The sequence below is a fragment of the Halichondria panicea genome, chromosome 10, assembly GCF_963675165.1.
Source record: "Halichondria panicea chromosome 10, odHalPani1.1, whole genome shotgun sequence".
NCBI classification, from domain to species: Eukaryota; Metazoa; Porifera; class Demospongiae; order Suberitida; family Halichondriidae; genus Halichondria; species Halichondria panicea.
In genome coordinates, this window is record NC_087386.1 from 1979749 (window position 1) to 1999961 (window position 20213).

The 20213-nt window shown below is 43.1% G+C and overlaps 3 protein-coding genes across 3 annotated transcripts; 1 reads left to right on the top strand and 2 right to left on the bottom strand.

Annotated features, from left to right (window-relative positions):
- Positions 1-245: 245 nt before the first annotated feature.
- On the bottom strand, positions 246-10648 carry LOC135343366 (formin-binding protein 1-like). The gene is made up of 14 exons (XM_064540369.1): positions 10458-10648; positions 7897-8012; positions 7441-7485; positions 7072-7165; positions 6795-6911; positions 6354-6587; positions 6068-6214; positions 5635-5751; positions 5259-5368; positions 4883-5015; positions 4720-4813; positions 4561-4634; positions 4200-4371; positions 246-607 (listed from the first exon to the last, which is right to left on the bottom strand). Exons 1-14 carry the CDS (start codon positions 10479-10481, stop codon positions 468-470), a joined length of 1617 nt encoding a protein of 538 aa, XP_064396439.1. The 5' UTR covers positions 10482-10648; the 3' UTR covers positions 246-467.
- Positions 10649-10739: 91 nt separating this feature from the next.
- On the top strand, positions 10740-14655 carry LOC135343365 (uncharacterized). Its single transcript, XM_064540368.1, has 9 exons — positions 10740-10909; positions 11167-11393; positions 11500-11580; positions 11657-11786; positions 12037-12130; positions 12540-12682; positions 12968-13339; positions 13529-13761; positions 14117-14655. The coding sequence occupies exons 2-9, from the start codon at positions 11168-11170 to the stop codon at positions 14473-14475; spliced, it is 1638 nt and encodes a 545-aa protein (XP_064396438.1). The 5' UTR covers positions 10740-10909; position 11167; the 3' UTR covers positions 14476-14655.
- Positions 14656-14846: 191 nt separating this feature from the next.
- On the bottom strand, positions 14847-19936 carry LOC135342465 (uncharacterized). Its single transcript, XM_064539195.1, has 14 exons — positions 19381-19936; positions 19077-19270; positions 18623-19017; positions 18405-18571; positions 18257-18335; positions 18022-18181; positions 17794-17945; positions 16839-17356; positions 16489-16682; positions 16042-16436; positions 15823-15989; positions 15675-15753; positions 15191-15350; positions 14847-15114 (listed from the first exon to the last, which is right to left on the bottom strand). Exons 1-14 carry the CDS (start codon positions 19767-19769, stop codon positions 14960-14962), a joined length of 3204 nt encoding a protein of 1067 aa, XP_064395265.1. The 5' UTR covers positions 19770-19936; the 3' UTR covers positions 14847-14959.
- Positions 19937-20213: the final 277 nt, after the last annotated feature.

Sequence of the window (20213 nt, forward strand, 5' to 3'; positions counted from 1 at the left end):
TTAATTTTACCACAATTGTTACTATGCGTCACTTTGTGTCATGCAAGTAAAATGATGTCATGGTGTAGAGTTTGTATGTCATAGGAAACATGTGGCTTATGAATATATCAAGCTGCTTCCAGACATACGGAGATCAGTATGTACCTAGCTGGGGTGTTTTAGGCTCATTGATTATGAGGTTAGGTTGCACTTCCACACGGATGCATGAGTGGTTTAATTAGGGGGCTAGTCGATGGTGTCTACACTTCAATTCAAACCAAAAAATCTTGAAGATCACAATCATATAATTACAGCACTAAACTAACACACGGCATAATACTAGAAAAGCTAAAAATAGATAACATAATTTACGCAATAACTAGTACAATAAGCATACTAGCTAAAATAATATGCATAATAATAAAATGTGGAATTCTAGACATTAGTTTGCAAATAACAAGTGTTTTTTTGATTGGCTCAATTCCTCGCTAGTCTTCTCTCTTCACATACGACTCTGGAACGTAGCCTTCTTCATCTCTCTTCCGAACTTGTAGCCAACCGTCTTGTAGATCTTGTATGATGATAATATTGTCTCCTGCGTTCACAGATAGTTCGTCTTCATTTTGAGCTGTGTGTGTGTGAGGGGAGGGGGAGGGTGTGTGTGTGTGTGTGTGTGTGTGTGTGTGTGTGTGTGTGAGTGTGTGTGTGTGTGTGAGTGTGTGTGTGTGTGTGTGTGTGTGTGTGTGTGTGTGTGTGTGTGTGTGTGTGTGTGTGTGTGTGTGTGTGTGTGTGTGTGTGTGTGTGTGTGTGTGTGTGTGTGTGTGTGTGTGTGTGTGTGTGTGTGTGTGTGTGTGTGTGTGTGTGTGTGTGTGTGTGTGTGTGTGTGTGTGTGTGTGTGTGTGTGTGTGTGTGTGTGTGTGTGTGTGTGTGTGTGTGTGTGTGTGTGTGTGTGTGTGTGTGTGTGTGTGTGTGTGTGTGTGTGTGTGTGTGTGTGTGTGTGTGTGTGTGTGTGTGTGTGTGTGTGTGTGTGTGTGTGTGTGTGTGTGTGTGTGTGTGTGTGTGTGTGTGTGTGTGTGTGTGTGTGTGTGTGTGTGTGTGTGTGTGTGTGTGTGTGTGTGTGTGTGTGTGTGTGTGTGTGTGTGTGTGTGTGTGTGTGTGTGTGTGTGTGTGTGTGTGTGTGTGTGTGTGTGTGTGTGTGTGTGTGTGTGTGTGTGTGTGTGTGTGTGTGTGTGTGTGTGTGTGTGTGTGTGTGTGGAGGGGTTAGTGTGTGTGTAAAGGATAGGCAGTAATAATTTTAAATAATTTAGCAAGACAATAGGCACACATGTTGTGTGGATAATGTACTGCCTATAGCTACCCACATCCTAGCAACAGACACCACATCACACAATAGTCACTACAGAGCCACATGACCCATTGAGAATGGAAATTTAAAGGCAATAACAACTTAATAATGTCACATTCATAAGGGCATCTCTATAGGCAATATCCACAATAGTGATACACACTTGGCTTGCTTATACCCAAGCAAGGACATACCTTTACTGCTAAACAAGCAGCACTAGATGGTATATAAAACAGCAGGTCAAACCCTAGCTACCCAGCTAATTAGTGATAAACACTTAGTAACAACATTGTACAGATGCTGGAATCACAGCACAACTATTGACGATGATAAAAATCAATTAATCAAAACAAAGCAATTACTACCTGAAACATCCACCCACACAAATCACAACATACACATGTACAGCAATTACGAGCACAAACACACTATTATAGCAATACCTCACCTGGAGATAATGGTTCTGATAAAATACTAAAAACAGTAGAAACGTCTAATGGACCACAATCAAAGAGAATGAAGACAAAAAGCACAAAATGCACATAATTAAGTGCTAATACATCTAACTACCAAATGATAAGAAAAGCTCTTACTTGGTTGGCAATGCTACAAAATGTTTTAGCTTCCATTGTTCAAAAGAGAGGCAGTGACAGTCAACATCACCATAGCTACTATAAAGCAATATCAAGGGAATTTGCCCACACAAACAGTGCACTGACACACTTTGTTGAACAATAGGTAGAGTATCCATTACTATACCAGGCTTCACCACACACACAAGGATTCTGTTGACAGCTACTGAGCACATAGCTATATATAGGAATGAAGATTAGCCTCTAGGTTAACCTCAGGCCTCATATACTGGAGTTTTCAGAATCTTTGCAACACACCAGTAAAAGCGTAGAGCGTTACGCGTTCCTTATATGGATTTTGTGTACACACTGTGGTCTGTTTTACTAGGAGCATTTCCCATATAAGGAACCACAGCGCTACACACTTCTATTCATGTGTTGCAAAGATTCTGCAATCTCCAGTAGAGACAAAAACACTTATTATAATTATAAGTGACCACAGCGTAAGCAAACAGTTCGTGATGTAGGTAATTAAGGCTAATAAATATATGATTATTAGCACACTTGTGTCTAGGATCTACTCAGGGACTACCTCTGTTACGTCTCTTACACCTACACCTACTCAGGGATGTGTTGATAATTTTCGAAGTGGTGGCTATTTCGATCCTTAATTCAACACAATCATTGCCTCTGCTACAAACTAAATTACATCCCTGCCTCTAGGAAGCATGTCTCTTACGCCTCCTCTAGGAAGCATGTCTCTTACGCCTACTGACAACTTGTTTACAACATTGTAACAACTGGTATCTATTTGTTACCACCCAATCTCCCCACCCACGGTATCCATAACAACTTGTATCTATTTGTGACCACCCAATCTCCCCACCCACGGTATCTCACAGATCACATGTGTTGGCGTCAGTTTAACTACACCCACACGCTACCGAGGGTGGTAGGTAGGGCACAAGTTGTGACGGATTTTATGCCATGCACGCCTAACTGAAAACCACCACAACACTCAGGTTTAGGTGAAATCACAAATAAACATCCGTTAAAGAAGGTCCCCGAAAATCGAAGAGGTTTCTTCTACTGTAACAGTGGGTGTCTACTAACTAGTATAAAAGCAAGGCACCTAGTGCGTATCAATATCAGCTAAAATATCAATATCAGCCAACAATTCGAAGAAAATCACTCATCTAAACAGCAAAGGAGAGGCAATATGAAAGGTACTTGGTTTGCTCTATCTTTCGCTCTACTTGTGCTGCTATCTCTGCAAGCTGAAGCACAGAGGGACTGCAGACCTAATCCATGCAAAAATGGAGGAAAATGTTACAACTGGCCACCTGGTAACGTTGGCTGTAATTGCGCCCGAGGCTACATAGGCAGGTACTGTACGCAGCCCAGAGGTCTACTACGAGTGCTCGTCAAAACCGGGGCCAATTTACAGGACAGAGATGGCCCACTGCACGGGAAAAGCGATCCCTATGTACGGGTGATAGCTACAGACCATGCTGGCAACAAGAAGACACTTCGAACAAGAACAGATCATAATGACCAGAGCCCGGAGTGGAATCAATGGCTGAACTTCGGAGTGGATACTTGGGATAAAATGACCTTGCAGGTGTTCGATAGAGACACCCATAACGGAGACGATCGATTGTCTAATTTGCAGAATGGAGTTCTGAAAGTCTTGGGGAGCACTACCTATCGACTGCAAGGTTTCAGTGGATATGTGGATGTTTTTATAGTGTACTCCAAACCACCCATTGTTGGTGATCGAGGGCCAAGTGGGCCAGTTGGACCAAGCTCTGGCTAGGACTACTAGCAAGTATAACTGGAACTTTAAGAGTAGTATGCATGTAAACGAACAATAGATGTATGAATTAAGCTGTTCACAAACTCTTAATCAGTATCTGTATAATTATGTACATGTACTGTATATCCCTCAAAGCTACAAAAAACTTGGCCAAAAAACGTACCCTGAATGAAATGGAGATAGGGGAGGGGAGGGGGCGGATATGTTTGTAATTATAATTATGCTGTTTTATTAATTAACGTGTTATCCATGGAGTAATTGCAGGCAAGGGGGAAAGGGGCAAGACTGTTTGTAGCTAGCCACTCCATTAATCAGAGTACATGCACTCTATATACAGACTAGCTAGATACACGAGTACACTCTATACAGACTAGCTAGATACACGAGTACACTCTATACAGACTAGCTAGACACACACAAGCTCACAAGCTCACACTTGCTAGTCAACTACGCATTAGCATCTTGACTCTAGCAAGAGAGTACTCACCAGAAAAGTCATACAAGATCCGTGCCGGCTCACTGAGCTCTGACTCCGCCCTCTCTGCCACCACCTCATCGTCATCATCTTCATCATCTTCAGACCACTCGTCATTTTTGGTGGGTGTGTCCAATCCTCTAGCACCATCGTTAACAGGAGACACCACTGGAGAGTCATCACCCTGAGTGGAGTGTAGGAGAATTCAATATTTAAAATAGAGATATTATGTGAAAAATATGTGATTGGGAGGGGAGGGTTCTCAGAGATATGTGATAAATTATCATCAATCTCGGCTCTTATGTGGCATAGTGACTGTGTGTGTGTGTGTGTGTGTGTGGGCGCGTGTGTACTATGGCTGATGATCACACACCTCGTCACTCTGGTTCCCTCCTTTGCTTTTCTTCTTGTCGTTTTTCTTGAATGGTTTCGGAGAGAACTTTGAGGCTGTGTGTGTGTGTGTGTGTGTGTGTGTGTGTGTGTGTGTGTGTGGATGGGGTAAGTATGCACGATGCGCACACATTTGACTTACTCTTCTTAGCGAACCCGCCAACCTCCAGTTTCTTGTTAGCTTTCGATGGTACTGGTTCAGCTTCTAATACTCTTTGGGCCTCCGCTAAGAATCCCTGTGTGTGTGTGTGTGTGTGTGTGTGTACGTGTGTGTTCATGCGTGGGTGGGTGTGGGGTGAACTTACTCTAAATTTCTCCAGGTCTTGATCGTAGCCAGTAATTTTCTGAGTGTTCATTTCGAGTGATTGTTTGATCTCTTCAGCGTTTCCTAGCTTGGGTTGTTGAGTGTATATCGCTTGCATCTTCTCCATTGCAGTTCTACATAATATACACAACAGGCACAAAGGTAAATTGGAATAGTAAACTTGATGATCCTTTACCTACTTATAACTTTTGAATGTGGATTGTGCTGGTGAAAATGGTTAGGATTTTCTGAAAACTTACAGTGAGAACGTTTATCGGGCCAATTTTTGCATAAAATTACCCCACACTTAATTAAAATGGCCACGAACATTATTCTCAATACCTCAACTCAATTCCAGTATGCATAACCAGACTCACCGGTCAGTGAAGGCTTTCTTCTTGAGAGTCTCGAGAGTGTCCACCTTCAGTTGCAGCTTCTTCCTCCGCTGCTCCGGGGGTAAGTGACTGTAGTCCTCCTTGGGCTCCACCTACACACACACACACACACCTAGCTCTCATTGTGATAACGGTGGCTACTGAAGAACTATCAGAAAAATGTTGTATAATCATTAGATATGCTAATAAAAATACTGAGTTGTTTTCAACATGAACTATAAAATTGCTTAATTGGTCTAATTAAAACAGTGGCTAGTAGAGTAGAAAACAACTCAGTATTTTTATTTGAAGTCCTACATGTAGCGACCCTCCCCCCCCCCTCCACACACACATACACGCACACAACGCACACACACACCTTGACAGGTGCCTTCTTCTGTGCCTTCTTGGCTTGCTTTCCTAAGTACTCCTCAAACTCCACGGCTCCAGGAATGGGGAACCCAGTCTTGACGTCACCCACCAGCTGCTGGTTGTCCTGAGAGTGGGGAGAATATGTGATGAGGTGATGAATAACTAATAAGTCATTGTATGAGGACGTATAAAAAGTAAAGTACAGCACACATGACATTATGATTGTAGAGCATACAATACAACATTGTACAAAGTCTGAGACCAAAAGTAGGACAAACATCAAGCAAATACATCTACAACACAGTTCAAAGTTCGAGTGATTTTTTCTTTCAAAAGACTCCTCCACACACACACACTCACACTCACACTCACACTCACACTCACACACACTCACACTCACACACACACACACACACACACTCACACACTCACACTCGTACCTTAACAGCATCTATAAACTCCGAGGCCTCAGTGATGTTGTTCAGACAAGTATTGACGACAGGTAGTACTCGTCTCTGGCACTCTGCAAACTGGGCAACCAACTCCTTATACTTGTTGAGCAGCCTCTCGTTCATACCTTCAATTTCCTACAGGGAATGTGGTGGTGGAGGGGTTAAATAACAGTTCTCAATTCTAATGTATGGAATCGACTTGCAATAGGACCAGAGCAGGTTTGTGTGTCTGGTAAAGATCATCCTTCACACAACACACATCTGAACCACTTACTGTGAACAGAGCTGGCACTTTGGAGTTGAAATGCTGTCGTCTGAAATCGTTGGTGGTATCCAGTGTGAGGATATAATTGTTCTGGCACTCTTCAGCTGTTTGCTCTTTCTGTCGCAGAGTGGTCGTGAATTGGTCAATCTTGGCTTTGGTTGAGTTGGGATCATTGTCAGCCTTCTCCAGTTTATGCTGAGCATTCTCTGCGTCCTCACTTGCTCTCTCGTATTGCTTCTTAATCTGGAAGGGGGAGGGAGGCTTTAATTACTGAGGGCTTACTCAAAAACTTCACTAGAGGCTTAACTCGAACAGACACTTTTACTGGATAGCTTAGGTACAGTCTACTTTAGCTTGACTACATGCAGGGTGGACTGAAAGAAAAAAACTAATGAAAGCTCACTTCCTAATTACATTTATTAACGTGCGTGCATGTACAGATGACCCCACCTTGTCTAGATTGTCCATTTCACTCTTGAATTTCCTATGAAGCTCACTTCCTGCGCCCAAATGTTTTCGTCTCTCCACAGCGATATCTCTGGTCAGTGACTTTAGCGGAAGCAACACCTGTAAGGGGGGGGCGAAGTAAACGTGATCATGTCATGTGACAGTCTTCACTCTTAGCTACTCAAAAACCACTGAAATTGGACCTTCCAAACTCAAGTTACTGGCCTTTAGAGAAAGTCTCCCAATCCATACTACCTCCCACCACCCTCCACACACACACCTCTGACTCAAGGTACTCTGAGATGAGCTCTCTCTGTCCAGCCAAATCGTTTACTTCATTGATCATCTTGGAGAATGCCTTGATGGCAGTGTAGCTGGGAAGAGAGGGCAACAAAGAACAAGTAAAGAACAGCACAATCACAACAGATTAAGCCAATTCCCCTTGGGACCCACATAAACCAACAAAGCCGAGGGGAGTAGCACATGTAGTGTACAACGAGGTGGGGGGAGTAGCACATGTACAATACAGCCTCCTCACATCAACTATGTACACACAGTGAGAGTAGGTGTCAATAACTTCCCATGATTGTGGTAGAGGAATTGACCCTAACCCTCAAAACGACAAACACTGCATAGCCACCCAACTCACTGCGAATCATCTTCATCTTTTCTCACGAACCCTTTGACCAGTTTCCTGTTAGTTGATATAAACAGCCAATGAGCTACATGCACAGTGGGACACACTGTAATCACCCCACCCACCTAGATACCCCACTGATGAGCTACATGCACAGTGGGACACACTGTCATCACCCCACCCACCTAGATACCCCCACTGATGAGCTACATGCACAGTGGGACACACTGTAATCACCCCACCCACCTAGATACCCCCACTGATGAGCTACATGCACAGTGGGACACACTGTCATCACCCCACCCACCTAGATACCCCCACTGAAGCTAGTGAACTACAAATTTGCTGCTGCTGATGCTCTATTAACAACAAACAACCAATACTACATATACAAGCACACCTTGCACGATGCTTACAATAACACTCTGCTTACAAAAACAAAGCCCCCCTATACACACACACACACACCTGAGGTCCTTGGCGTAGCTGTGCTCCACGTGTATTCTTTTCTCCACAAAGGAAGCTACCTTCTTGGTGAATTCTATGCCTTGCTCAGTGTGACTCGAGATCTTGTCGTACTGGTCCTGTAGGGAAGAATAACAACACGTTGATAAGGCTATACGGCTTAAGTGTGTGTGGTGTGTGTGTGTGTGTGGTGTGTGTGTGTGTGTGTGTGTGTGTGTGTGTGTGTGTGTGTGTGTGTGTGTGTGTGTGTGTGTGTGTGTGTGTGTGTGTGTGTGTGTGTGTGTGTGTGTGTGTGTGTGTGTGTGTGTGTGTGTGTGTGTGTGTGTGTGTGTGTGTGTGTGTGTGTGTGTGTGTGTGTGTGTGTGTGTGTGTGTGTGTGTGTGTGTGTGTGTGTGTGTGTGTGTGTGTGTGTGTGTGTGTGTGTGTGTGTGTGTGTGTGTGTGTGTGTGTGTGTGTGTGTGTGTGTGTGTGTGTGTGTGTGTGTGTGTGTGTGTGTGTGTGTGTGTGTGTGTGTGTGTGTGTGTGTGTGTGTGTGTTATGTGATAACCTCCTACCAGCTACAAGGTTACTGTAAAAAGTGTGTGTGTGTTTGTGTGTGTACTTAAAGCTCTATTTCCTTTGACCACACATAAAAGTTCTAATATGGACAACACATTACAACACTGTTCAAACAGCCCTCAGTGAGTCACAGTCCCTGGTAGAGGGTGGCGGTCAGAGCAAATAACAACTAATTAAATCAAAGCATAAAGGACAAAGCTCAGTACCAGCCAAACTTGGCACAACCTTCCCAGAGCAATTTAGCACATTGAGAATACCTCCACCCAGCTTCCCTGAACCACAGGACACTGTTAACCGTATGTACAACACATTCTATTGTGACTAACCCTCTAAGTGACTGTGCATGGCTGGGATATAGTTCAACTATCAAAGTGCCTAAAGAAAGGGTAGCAGTCAAAACACATTGCAAAATCACACGCATGCACGACCTACGTAAGGCTACAAATAAATTATTATAGCTTAATAAGTATATATACTGACTACTCCAAATTGTCTAGTAAGTAAATACACCTATGTAGATGGTAACTTGATACGAAGGGAACAGATATTGTTTTGCTGTTCGCGTAGAATGTAAACAAATTGGGCCATATCCCCAAAGGCATAGAAACCACCAGTACACACAGGTGGATGTAGTGAAAGAGGTTGAGTTGACTGGCACGCTAGTAAAGCAAACATTTCTAAGATGACAGATGTATTTGAGTGAGTAAACGAAGACGTGCAAAAGAACACACATTTCATTAAACACAAACACAGGGAAATAGACAACAACGTATACTCGTTAAAAACTATGTATTATTATACTGTAGCCATTGTTTAGACAAAATTTAATGGTAATTTTTCATATATCCTTAGGCTTTTGTCTAGAAAATTAATGGCTATTTATAAACACAGTTGAAGTTGTACACACAATTGAAGTTGTACGTGCTAGAGCGACGGTTATCAATCGAGAAGCTCATTTCAAGAATAACATTGAAAGTGATATATTGATACTGTACAGTGTGCTAAAGTAAATGTGATAGTAAGAGATTCTCATGACATGCAGCAAGGTCATTTAATACAAACCAAACAGGGTTGGATTTCATTACATGTGCTGTCAATAATATACCGTACACACAGTTTACAGTGAAACCTAGCACAGTCATTAAAATCATTTTTCATCACAAGCAAGTGCCACCTCTCTGTATTGACCCTACAATTTCTTAAAAGGACGTGAGTCTGACACCTAATTAAAGAGTGTGATGCCACTGACACAGGATGAGGAGGCCATTGTCAGCTTTTGAAGCACCATAACTTCCCCTCATCACTGAGGCTTCTTCACCCACCCAGTAATTATTGTAGTGTGAGAAAAAAGCAACAACTAGAAATGGCTAGTCTGTATGTTACCAGGGGGACAGTACTCACGACCAACGGCATACAATATAGGGGGGTGGAGTAATCATCATACCTACAACTAAATGGAAGCCAACAGATATGTAAACTACTATATAATTATATGGACAGGGATACCAATTAATTATTATGTAAGACTCTATAAACTCTATACAACATCCGTTTATTTCATTACTGACGGAGCTACTAAAACTACTCATAATATAATTATTCTATAAACCAAACCCGGACTAGCCGTGTTCTCACTCTATTAGTGCATAGATACTGTAATTTATAGTATCTATGATTAGTGTGTGTGTAGACACTATCACAAGCATATATATATAGTCGAACATCAGTCGAACATTCAGCCTATATTGGATATCCCAAACGAATGCTTCCAGCTTGATTAAGAGTTCTATGCTGAATGAGAAATTCATAGGCAGCATGTCCAGTCTTAATGCCAGGCTTAATGTGGAGGAGTGTCCGTGTGTGTGTGTGTGTGTGGACCAGCACCAGTTAACTATTCACCTTATGAGCATACAAGGCAGCTGAGAATGTACCAGCTAGCAAAATCTCAAGCTTGCTTTTATTAAATATACAATGTATTGACATTGTGGTTAGCCTCACTCACTCACCCAAAGTTCAGTTCCCCAACTCATTGCTGCTTCCTGAGCCTTGCCAGTTGCTTATTAGATGTGTGCCTGGTCTTGTAGCGGAGTGCTTGAGTCAACAAATAGCTTGTTATACGTACGTACCTCTCCAGTATATAGTAGTATGTCCTTTAGAAAAGTCGCGTGCTGTGTGAAGGTCAATTAATTGAAGGCAACAAACAATAAGAAAATGACGAAAGAATTTTACTTTAACCCGTACATCGTCTAATAACAAACCCAATCGTAATAAACTCTTTAACCCTTTTCTTTCCTAACATTTTATTATTAAATTTTAAAAAGTTTGTCTTAGAAGTTAAGTTTATCACTAATTCACAGACCATAAGGTGACGTTCTTGCACTTTAGAGACACAATATGCTACAGTCTTCACGCTCCTAACAGCCAAGGACTGAATGCAGGCCCATAGTACTATTTTCTAGTGAGTTTCACTTGCACTACACCCACCCACCCACCCCATACATGTACACTACTGTTGGTAAGGGCCTGTGGTTGTGGGGACCTAGTACACAGGGCCATTGTGACTCCTATTTGTTTACAAGTTCCGATATAATATTGTCAATCAAGCTATAGCGATTTGTAATCACACTATTACAATATACTCTTCTATCCATTAGGCTAGTACCCCCCACACAGAATGCCCCCCACTGACCTGACCAATATACATACCCCACACAGAATGCCCCCCACTGACCTGACCATGGCAGCTGAGGAGAGTCTAGTTGAGAGTGGTACTAGTCGAGGTCAATCACAACAACCCTACGCATTCACCGTGCAACCCTCTATGACTGCACCCGTGTCCCTAACCGGGGCGCCCAAAGGAGACAGTCCTAAGAACGGGAATACGCCGGCCCCAATGGCTAGTACTTTGAGGGCCACAGAGCATCGAGACACTGCTAGAGAAGGTATGCCCTTTAGTAATCAAATATATCCTGATATTAAGTATTAATAACATGTTGTGAACGTGAGAATGTGGTGTAGGGTTGATAGTTTTATTTCCCTCCCTTGCAGAACAAGAGGCCATTGCTGAGTTCCTTGATAGTATGCCCATGATTAATAAAGAGTTTAACATTTGCTGCAAAATAGGAGAAGGTAAGGCTTTTATTTGACTGCCCCTTTCCACCAGCTCACCCCTCCCCCTCCACACTCCACACTACCACACACACAGGCACGTTCAGCTCTGTGTACCTGGCGTCTCTCAAGGGGATCCCTGAAGAGAGGGTGGCTATCAAACACCTTGTACCCATCTCCTCCCCCAGCAGGATTGAGAATGAGATCTACTGTCTACAACTCATGGGGTGAGAGGTTAACCTCTGAGGTTATACGCACAATAGTCAGTCTCATGCATGTAGAATTAATTAGTGTTTACTCTAATAAGCATGGGCTATATATACATGTAGGTGGGGGGAAATTGCAAAAGGGGGTCCGATATTGGGATCATCTGAAACGGTTCCTTTTAAGCTTTCAGAATATCAAAAAATTATTGCGATTGGGCCACAGTACGATGAATGATTTGTACTTTAGTAGTATACTCACACACACACACAGTGGGCGTGACCACATTATGTCGCTGCTGACTTGTGTTCGACACAAAGACCACATCGCTCTTATTATGCCCTACTTCAAACACGACCGTTTCACTGTGAGTCTATGAGCAAAATTGCCTTTTATAGTCAATTCTCAATGTTTGGCTTATAGCTGTTGCAGCTTGGCACAGTAAACACTGCAGGAATGTATGGACTGGGTTACATTATAGGAGACTAGTACAGTACAGTGATACACTCAATTGTTTGTACAGTACAGTGATACCTCAATTGTTTGTACAGTACAGTGATACCTCAATTGTTTGTACAGTACAGTGATACACTCAATTGTTTGTACAGTACAGTGATACACTCAATTGCTTCAGTATAGTACACGGTAGAAAAATCAAGCCTTGAATTGCTTAATCGTACTCTGACTTGCATTAAACATTACTATATAAATATAGAAGTATACAATGATCACCACTGCGTCCCCCGCCCCCCCCCCCACACACACACACTCCACAGGACTACCTTCATGTGCTGAGCGTGTCAGAAGTTAGGGAGTACATGAGAGCATTGCTTGTTGCCCTGAGAGTGGTGCACAGCCACCAGATCATCCACAGGGACATCAAGCCCTCAAACTTCCTCTACAACAGAGCAACAAGACAGTAAGTGGATATTACATATTAAATTTTATTCTGTGCCTGAAGTAATTAGTTAATACCAAGAGTTCATTAGGAATCCTAATGAACTCTTGTTAATACCCGGAGGCCCTCTCACTAAGTGTTAGCTCTATATGGAAGTTTCCTGTTGTTTGCTATTATTATATAATTATAGTGTGTACACTCCGTCCCACACTGGAAATTCCCTTGAGCAAGTGCATACTCAACCATCATTTACAGCAGCTGCTGTTATTCTACTATACTTTTAATTTTCTATCCTTCTGTCTTCAGGTTTCAACTGGTTGACTTTGGGCTGGCCCACGCTGTACAAACTAAAGAGGAGCTCTCTGCCAAACCGTCCACCAAGCCTCGGGGACGTACGGCCATGAGGGGGGAATCCTCTAACACCACTGTCTCCAAAGTCAACGGCATTGGTCCTCCATCCACTTACTCGAGACAGCTGCACCTGCGGCCGGCCGCTAGGGGACACCGTGCAACCACATCCAAAGGCAGGACATCCACATCAAAGGGAAATGTCACCACATCAAAGGGAAACATGACCACATCAAAGGGGAGGGCAAGGCCAGCAGCCGAGGGTGGAGAGGTTAGACTATGTCCCATCAGGCATAAGCTCTCTGAAGTTTGCAATATTTGCATGTCAAGGTGAGAGTGATTCACGGCATGTACATGTACATTATAGCTGCTTGAGCTTTCGTGGATTGCCTAAATTAATTCTGTAGCTTTTTAATACCTCCACTGTACATACTATACATACTTAAATCACGGATTATTTTCTTGGGAATGTGTGTTAGTGTTACTCCCTATACTAACTACCCCCTACCCCCCGTGCAGGAGTCATCAGGCGGCCCCCCGTGCTGGTACCCCTGGATTCAGAGCCCCAGAGGTCCTCCTCAAGTCACCCTCTCAGACTACAGCTGTAGACATGTGGTCGGCTGGCGTAATTTTCCTGTGTGTGTTGAGTGGGCGATATCCTTTCTTCCGAGCTCACGACGATCTGTCTGCTCTCACTCAAATCATCTCACTGCTGGGCTCTGACACTTGTTCCAAGGCAGCCAATGAATACGGTGTGTGTGCGGGACTAATAACTAGGAGTGTTTGTATCTGCACAACATGTTGTCAAGGGCAGTTGGAGTTGCTAGTCGCGGTGAATTCCGATGCAACCAGATTAACTCCTGAGCACCGTGACATACACTGAGTACACTTGTACATGTTATTATGGGTTGAGGTGGTACATTATATAATAGCAACTGGCTGTACATGTACCAGCTACCTTTTTAGTCTCTATTATAACAGAGTGCACACAGGGAGAAAGTTATACGAAGTGACTGTGTTGGTTACCCTGTGTTGGTTACTCTGTGTTGGTGGACACATACAGTCATGTGGTACACACATGTTGATAATTATTTCTTTCTCTCCCAGGTAAGGACCTGGTGTGTGTCCCTGCAGTTGAACCTACGGACCTGAGAACACTTTGTAGAACACTGAGAGGATCCATATCAAAGTCACATGACACTACTGACAATATGACAGAGTATGTGGCTCCACCCACAAAGAAAAACCGAGTTTGCGAAGACACAAGCACTACAGAAGACTCTCACAAGTCAACAAATAACCTGAAACAATGCAACGGTTCAACAAACTCAAACTCACCCACTGACACTGTATGGAGTCAAATTCCTGAAGATGCCTTCGATTTGCTCTACAGATTGTTGGATTTTAACCCCTTATCAAGAATAACTGCCACTTTAGCTGTAGACCATAGTTTTTTAGCTACCTAGCACCACCCGCCACCGCTGTATGTCTCAATGTTTCTACGTGCATAACTGTGTTTTCTTGTATTATAGCTGGTTTTGTTCAGTTGTGTTTATTTATTCTTGTTTTTGTGCCCTGGCCACATGTGGTAACTCAATCTTCTGTGTCTATCTGAATGAGAAATGAGATGCATGATTATTATTATTGGCACACAATTAATTAATAAGAAAGGGTGGAATATACAATTAAGCAGATTCATAAGTACCAGCTGCAGATCAGCTCCTCATAGCAAAAGCTAGCCTCAGTCCCAGGCCGATTTTTTTTTTTATAGAACGAAGTTGAATTGGTTGTCGGCCTAGCTAGAAACAACTCAGCCTGGAATCGAGGCTAAGCAAAATCATGTGAAAGAAATTAATTATACTGTCAGCATAATTCCACTAACATACCAAGTAGCTCAGAGATAAAAATGTAAAGGTTAAAAAAATAAAACGGTCCACTTAATGTTATTCATTAAAGTTTCTTGAAGGTCAAATCCAACTGCCTTTCTGGCTTTACCAGGAAATTTTGGATGTATCCCATAGGTTTATCGTCGAGAAAGTCCATCTTGTACTCCCTGACAAGGTGAGCCAGGGCAATGTGGAGCTCTAGCTCAGCTAGCCGACGACCTGAGGGAAACACAAAGTACTGTGAATGAGACATCACCACAACATCACTACAATTAGATTCCAATCCAAAACGTACCCACACACATTCTGGCACCAAACCCAAAGGGTAGTTGAGCGAACATGCTGGGCAGTGAGTCCTTGTTCTCTTTACTCCACCTCTCTGGTGAGAACTTGTCCGGCTCAGAGAATAACTCAGGCATTCGTCCAATGAGAATTTGCGGCATAGTGACCTCAGTCTGCGTGGGGTACATTATAAAACCATGATTATACAACTGTTTGTACACCAAGCTTAGCCCTAGCCTCGATCCCAGGCTGCTCTTCCTCCTTATTGAGGCCTTGTGAAGGAGGCTAGCTTAGCCCAGGCTATCTAGCTACAAATGTGTGGGTTAGTATAGTATGCAAGTACATACATGTACGTCATCACATGATCGAATTAGTACGGTCCTGATGAATCACTCAATGCGAGGAAAAGCTTTGACTATTAATTTGAAAAAGTGACTAGCCTAGCCTATAGCCTAGCCAGCTCACAGCTATTACCTAAAGTACTAATTTTGACTCACCCCTTTTGGAACTGTGTATCCGGATAAGACAGCGTCTTCCTCCAACACACGCTGATTCATCCCAGCCAGTGGGTACAATCTAATAATTAATGAACAGTTATTAGAGTGTGTTCTCATAATTATACTTAAGAGCAGTTGTAGCATTCACCTTTGAGTTTCTTTGATGGTGCTCCTGAGATAGCTCATCTGGTTGATGTGAGCAGGAGTGACAATCTTGTCTGAGCCGACAACACTCTGTATCTCATTTCTAAGCTTCTCCTGAGCCTCGGGATTGCTGGCCAGAGAATATAGAGCCCAAGCAAGTGTGTACGAGGTCTGAGGGGGTTAAAGAGTGTAATTAAGAGCATCACAACAAACATGAGCTTACTGTTTCAACTCCAGCACTTAGAATATCCATAATGTTTGCTGACACTTCTTCGACACTCATCTTCCCCGAGTGGATGAGGTAAGTAATGAAGTCCACTTTGTCAGGGGCCTCCTCCTCACCACTGACTGCCTCCAAGGTTCTCTTGTCATCCTCAGCAATCTCAGCAAGCTTCTCGTCGATATACTTTGCAGATTGGTCTCGCAATGAAATTTGATCACTGATAACATTTTTCCATTTTCTCGTGGGAAATATTTTGTAAAGTGGCAACGAGAACAGAAGCTCTGTAAAGCTGACAAAGAACCTACCAACGGTGGCGATGTATTCTTGACTCTCTGGTGGAGCTCCATTCAAGTTGAGAGTATCAAATCTCTTCCCGAAGGCAAAGAAAGCAACAGCTGTAAGAATTAAGCGTTGTAAATGTTATATATGCGTATAATCCATACTCACATTCAAAGGACCAGTTGAAGAGTAGACTGGGCACATCACTAAGTAGGGCCGAGTGAGAGTCCTTCTTCATCTCTATGTTCTTGATGAGGTCCAATGTGATGTTGTTGAAGTCCTCGTGATACTCTGCCACCTTCCTAGGGACCATGATGAACTTGGACATTGGAGACCGCATCTTGTGCCACTGCTCACCTTGTCTGAGAGGATATCAGTGGCTGTGTCAGTAGGTGTGTAAATCAGTTTCAGTAGTCTACTTGAACAGCTGATGTATGCTAAATGGACCATACAATTGTTTATAAACAAAGTCTGGCTTTTTAGTTCAGTACAAGTACATGTGGTAAAAAACAACTCACGATACAAACAATCCAAATGTAGTGATTCCAGCTTCCTTCATGATTTTAGGAAATATATCTTCTCCCTCTGGTCTCTTTGGCCATTCTCCATCCATTCTGAAGACTGTCTCCACGTCTTGTGGATCACACACCATCACCTGCTCAGGGAGTCCAGGGAATATAGCCTCCCGATAGATAGGACCGAATTCAGCAAATCTTTTCTTTATGACATTGCTCATTGTGTACTTGTCATTCCTGTAGTCGAGGGCAGTACCTATGAAAGGGTAGCTCCTGGGTCCTGGGATGTCCTCAAACTGTTTTGGGGCAGGAGTGGAAAGCATTCTGCTGGAGCTAGACACCCTCAAATTGAGGGGAGCCATGGATCGAATGAAATACTTTGCTGTGAGCATCTTGCTTTTACTACTACAGTATAGTACAGCTTTACAATGTTGTGTCGTGTCCAATCCGTTTAAATGCTTGAGATGTGCAGCAAGGGGAAATCCATCCACTAGTGAACTCTGCTGAAACTGTCTTCCTGTTCAAGCTCCTCTTGCATCAGTGTTATGATGGCTATTTTTAGCACGTCAGCTTTGTAATGGTAGAAGTGGGTGGGGCTCATCCAGCTGATATGCGGGCAAAGATCGTTTGTAACACCAGCATGCAGATCAGCTCCTCATAATAGCAGCATGCAGATCAGCTCCTCATAATAGCATGCACCAAAAGCAGCATGCAGATCAGCTCCTCATAATAGCATGCACCAAAGCAGCATGCAGATCAGCTCCTCATAATAGCATGCACCAAAGCAGCATGCAGATCAGCTGCTCATAATAGCATGGCAAGAAATAATTGTTTAATTTATTTTATTTTATAATTATTGTCGGCATAATTTCACTGACTACAAGTAGCTCAGAGATAAAAAAATGTACTGGTTTAAAAAAACAATCCAGTTATATAATAAGTTATTTAGTCTGACTTAAAGTTTCTTGAAGGTCAAATCCAACTGCCTTTCTGGCTTTACCACGAAATTTTGGATGTAACCCATTGGCTTATCGTCAAGAGAGTCCACCTTGTACTCCCTGATGAGGTGAGCCAGGGCAATGTGGAGCTCTAGCTCAGCTAGCCGACGACCTGAGGGAAACACAAAGTACTGTGAATGAGACATCACCACAACATCACCACAATTAGATTACAATCCAAAACTTACCCACACACATTCTGGCACCAAACCCAAAGGGTAGTTGAGCGAACATGCTGGGCAGTGAGTCCTTGTTCTCTTTACTCCACCTCTCTGGTGAGAACTTGTCCGGCTCAGAGAATAACTCGGGCATTCGTCCAATGAGAACTTGCGGCATAGTGACCTCAGTCTGCGTGGGGGTTAGGGTACATTGTTATTGAACTAATAATGGAGGGAGGGCACACACAGCATTAATTTAACTCACCCCTTTTGGAACTGTGTATCCGGATAAGACAACGTCTTCCTCCAGCACACGCTGATTCATCCCGGCCAGTGGGTACAATCTAATAATTAATGAGCAGTTATTAGAGTGTGTTCTCATAATTATACTTAAGAGCAGTTGTAGCATTCACCTTTGAGTTTCTTTGATGGTGCTCCTGAGATAGCTCATCTGGTTGATGTGAGCAGGAGTGACAATCTTGTCTAAGCCGACAACACTCTGTATCTCATTTCTAAGCTTCTCCTGAGCCTCGGGATTGCTGGCCAGAGAATAGAGAGCCCAAGCAAGTGTGTACGAGGTCTGAGGGGGTTAAAGAGTGTAATTAAGAGCATCACAACAAACATGGCTTACTGTTTCAACTCCAGCATTTAGAATATCCATAATGTTTGCTGACACTTCTTCGACACTCATTTTCCCCGAGTGGATCATGTAAGTAATGAAGTCCACTTTGTCAGGGACCTCCTCCTCACCACTGACTGCCTCCAAGGCTCTCCTGTCATCCTCAGCAATCTCAGCAAGCTTCTCGTCAATATACTTTGCAGATTGGTCTCGCAATGAAATTTGGTCACTGATAACATTTTTCCATTTTCTCGTGGGAAATATTTTGTAAAGTGGTAACGAGAACAGAAGCTCTGTAAAGCTGACAAAGAACCTACGAACAGTGGCGATGTATTCTTGACTCTCTGGTGGAGCTCCATTCAAGTTGAGAGTATCAAATCTCTTTCCAAAGGCAAAGAAAGCAACAGCTAAGCGTTGTAAATATTATATATATAAAACAGTACAATCATGTATAATCCATACTCACATTCAAAGGACCAGTTGAAGAGTAGACTGGGCACATCACTAAGTAGGGCCGAGTGAGAGTCCTTCTTCATCTCTATGTTCTTGATGAGGTCCAATGTGATGTTGTTGAAGTCCTCGTGGTACTCTGCCACTTTCCTAGGGACCATGATGAACTTGGACATTGGAGACCGCATCTTGTGCCACTGCTCACCTTGTCTGAGAGAATATCAGTAGGTGTGTAAGTCAGTTACAGCATGCATGCTAAATATACCATGCAACTGTTTAATAGCTAAGACACAAGTGGTAAAGTTTTCTCAATAACTTACGATAGAAACAATCCAGGTGTAGAGATTCCAGCTTCCTTCATGATTTTCTTAAATATATCTCCTCCCTCAGGTCTCTTTGGCCATTCTCCATCCATTCTGAAGACTGTCTCCACGTCTTGTGGATCACACACCACTACCTGCTCAGGGAGTCCAGGGAATATAGCCTCCCGATAGATAGGACCGAATTCAGCAAATCTTTTCTTTATGACATTGCTCATTGTGTACTTGTCATTCCTGTAGTCGAGGGCAGTGCCTATGAAAGGGTAGCTCCTGGGTCCTGGGATGTCCTCGAACTGTTTTGGGGCAGGAGTGGAGAGCATTCTGCTGGAGCTAGATACCCTCAAATAGAGGGGAGCCATGGATCGAATGAAATACTTTGCTGTGAGCATCTTGCTTTACTTTACTGCAGTTCTACAGTAGTGTTGTATGTTCCAATCCAATCTGGTTAAATGCTTGAGATGTGCAGCAAGGGGAAATCCATCCACTGTGAACTCTGTTGAAACTATCTTCCTGTTCATGACTCAAGCTCCTCTTAATCTTGCATCATGAAGTAGATCTACGTGTAGCTGGTCTAGCCTCGATCCCAGGCCGAGTTTTCGCTTTTATAACGGTTAGGGGAACAACTAGTTGTTTGCCTAACCGTTATAAAAGCAAAAACTCGGCCTGGGATCGAGGCTAGAGTACAAGGGGGTATTATGAGACCTCTAAATGTTTCTGACCCCCCTGTCTTGCAGTAATCTTGAGGGAGCTAAATAGCCTGTTCACTAACTACACTACGGTTAATAGGCTTGCATGCAAGCAAAAAAAATTAGTGATAGTGCTTTGTTTGCAGC